This window comes from Sander lucioperca, chromosome 24 (assembly GCF_008315115.2).
Source record: "Sander lucioperca isolate FBNREF2018 chromosome 24, SLUC_FBN_1.2, whole genome shotgun sequence".
In the NCBI taxonomy this organism is placed as follows: Eukaryota; Metazoa; Chordata; class Actinopteri; order Perciformes; family Percidae; genus Sander; species Sander lucioperca.
The window spans coordinates 356,580-360,156 of NC_050196.1; the positions used below are offsets into that span (position 1 = coordinate 356,580).

Genomic DNA, 3,577 nt, shown 5'->3' on the forward strand with positions numbered 1-3,577 from the left:
TGGTTTCGAGCTCTGTTAAGTCGCTCTCCCCACGATTTCCCATTAAAGCCTATGGGGAAATTTAGCTTAGTTTATTTTGTGATTTACGTAAAAACAGCTATGCGAATCTCTGAGAAAAGCACACCATTCCCAAACTTTTCGTACTTTGTGGTGTATTTTTTTTTTTTTTTCGCGTGTGATTGCAACACTGCAAGAGTAGTAGCGGGACAAAAAATGTGGTGGGAGATGATGAAAAATGAAGTATGACGAATACGAGTCATTGTGCCAATGCCTGCTGCATGCAGCACATCGGGACACTGAATAAACATTTTAAGCTTGACGTAAAACAGAAATTTGTGGTTTTCCTTAAATATGCATTTCCTGTTTCCTGCAGACGTCCAGCAGCTGTTGGTGGTTAAAGAAGAGGTCCCCCCTGAGCAGCAGGAGTGGAGCTCCAGTATGGACCGGGAGGAGCCGGACCCCCCACACATTAAAGAGGAACAGGAGGAACTCTGGATAAGTCAGGAGGGAGAGCAGCTTCAAGGGCTGGAGGAGGCTGATGTCCCCAAGTTCCCATTCACTCCTGTCCCTGTGAAGAGTGAAGATGATGAAGAGAAACCTCAGTCCTCACAGCTTCATCAAAGACAAACTGAACAGATGGAAACAGAAGCGAATGGAGAGGACCGCGGAGGACCAGAACCAGCCTTGAACTCGGATCCAGATACACATTTACAACCAGATAATGACGACGAGGCTGAAGACTCTTCTGAACCCGAGACTGATGACAGCGCCGATTGGAAGGAGACCAGAGAACCTCAGTCAGGTTTAAACTCTCTGAAAAATGACTCGAGATGTAAGGCCGGTGAAAAAACACTTAGCTGCTCTGAGTGTGGGAAGAGATTTGTCACCAAGACACACCTGAAGATACACATGAGATCGCATACAGGAGAGAAACCTTTTAGTTGCTCCGATTGTGGGAAAAGGTTTTGCATCATTGGACATTTGAAGGACCACGCAAGACGTCACACGGGCGAGAAACCATTTCAGTGCCCTGAATGTGGGAAAACATTTGTAACAAAGTCCCATCTGAAGAGACACACGAGAATCCACACAGGAGAGAGACCCTTTAGCTGCTCAGTATGCAGCAAAACCTTCAGTGGAAGCGGAAACCTGAAGACACACATGATAACTCATACAGGAGAAAGGCCTTTCAGTTGCTCATTCTGCATGAAGTCCTTCACACAGAGTGGAACCCTAAAGGAACACATGAACATCCACACGGGAGAGAAACCGTTCGGCTGCTCAGTGTGTGGTAAAGCTTTCCGTGGGAGGGGGAATCTGAAAAAGCACAAGAGAATCCACACAGGCGAGAAACTCTTCGGCTGCAGCGTTTGTCACAAAAGATTTGCCTGGCCCGAACAGGTCAAAAGGCATAAATGCGTTGGACGCCAGTCCTCACAGCTTCATCAAAGACAAGCTCCACAGACGAAAACGGCGGCTGATGGAGAGGACCGTGGAGGACCAGAACCAGCCGGGAACTCAGATCCAGATACACATTTGCAACCAGATAATGAAGACAATGCAGGAGACTCTTCTGAACCTGAGACTGAGAAAGACTGGAAGGATCCTGAAAGTAACCCATTCCGTTGTTCTGTGTGTTCCAAAACATTTAAACACAGGGGGAATTTGAATAAACACGTGAGAACTCACACTGGAGAGAAACCGTTTAGTTGCACCTTGTGTAGTAAAAGGTTTTCTCAAAAAGCAGGCCTGGACTACCACTTGAAAACGCACACAGGAGAGAAACCGTTTAGCTGCTCAGTTTGCGGTAAGACGTTTAGGAACAAAGGAGCCGTGACGTACCACATGGTGAAGCACACCGGGGTGAAACCGTTCAGCTGCGGCGTCTGTGGCGGGAGATTCTTTTGGCGTTTTCAGATCAAAAAACACAAGTGTCTCAGGGAGTTCTCACAGCAAAGAAGAAGAAGAATTGGCTTTAATGGAGAGAACTGTGAAGGGCCAGAAGCAGCCAGACGTTCAACACAAGTTGCTAATAAAACGACAGAACTGGCATCTGAAGCTGACGACAGTGATGACATTGGGTTTTGGAAAGAGACCAGGCAACATCAGTCAGGGTTCACTTATCAGAGATGTAAAAAAGTTCCCTCAAGTGATGGATGCAACACTGGCGGCTCTGCTGACAAGGTTCAAACCGAAGCCGGGACTGACGAAAGTGTTGATTTTGGCAGACCGACCGGCCACCCTCAGTCACGTCTAAGGCTTCTGAAAACCGAGCACGTTCCTGTCAGTGATACAGAACGTGATACTTACACGAAGCCATTCAGCTTCTCCGAGTATCGTGAAAGATGCGAAGACGGTTGCACTCTGCTGACACGCAAGAACTCCCCCACAGATGAGCAACCATTCAGTAGCTCACTTTGCGGGAAAGGATTTGCCACAAGACTTCACGCAGCACTGATCCACAGTAGTCATACAGGAGAGGAACATTTTACAGAACGAGGAAGTCTGAGCCAAGACATAGTGGTCCGTACAGGGGTACACATGGGGGTAAAGCAGGAGGACCCAGAGCCCCCAAACATTAAAGAGGAACAAGAGGAACTTCGGGTCAGTCAGGAGGGAGAGCAGCTTCAAGGGCTGGAGGAGTTCGTCAAGTTCCCATTCACTCCTGTCCCTGTGAAGAGTGAACATTAAGACTTTGCCGCAAATGCTGACCGATAACCGGAGCTTCCCGCGACTTCCACCAATCGCAACAGTTTCCCGTGGCAGACTTTTGCCCCAGTATCTGACACTGAGAGCCACTGACCTACCGGGTTGAAGTAACACACCACATGAAGCTATGTGAACCATTTTCTTTATTTTCTGAGCCTAACCCTAAGCCTTTCGTTAAAAAAAGCAGGTGGATGAGCATTAAGTTGTTAAAGTTCACTCATTTAGCGGCTGGCTCTACTGAGCAGGGGATTGTCTTTTAATCCTACATATAGCAGTAACAAAACAAATCAGGGAAAAGAGTAGATGGGATGTACAACAGCACTAGCCTGAAAATCCAGACCCAAATCCGAAAGATTAAGGGTCTGGCATTGAGTAATGAAAATGGCCCAACTCGAGGGGCGGCACCAAGCATGCATTTGAAAATTTCACTGCACGCAATTGGATAACACTGACCAATCACAACAATACACAGGGTGACGTATCCAGAGCCCCATACGCTTAGCTACCAGCGGAGCTAACTGGTAGATTAAACTGTCGTCATCTGTTTAGCTCGCCTCTGGCCCGCCTATATCAGATACACTGATGTGATTGGTGTAGCAGGGCTACAAGGGCATAGGTAATGAGCATGATTACTCAATGCCAGAGTGACTCACTGAGCAAATTCAAATTGTGCTCTCGCGAGAACTCTGGATTTCCAGGGTACAACAGCACCACAGAAAACTGAAATTGGACCTTTTTATTATAAAGGTAAAGAAGATTCTACATCTTTACCATTCATTCGTAAATCTGATTGGACTCCCTCTGATGGAAAACTGCCACAGGAAATCACTGCCCTTGTTAATACGGATGTTAATTTCTATGATGCTGC

The 3,577-nt window shown here is 47.0% G+C and overlaps 1 protein-coding gene across 1 annotated transcript; it reads left to right on the top strand.

Annotated features, from left to right (window-relative positions):
- Nucleotides 1-577: 577 nt before the first annotated feature.
- On the top strand, nt 578-3,110 carry LOC116053678 (oocyte zinc finger protein XlCOF6-like). Its single transcript, XM_031304760.2, has one exon. The coding sequence runs from the start codon at nt 637-639 to the stop codon at nt 2,689-2,691; it is 2,055 nt and encodes a 684-aa protein (XP_031160620.1). The 5' UTR covers nt 578-636; the 3' UTR covers nt 2,692-3,110.
- Nucleotides 3,111-3,577: the final 467 nt, after the last annotated feature.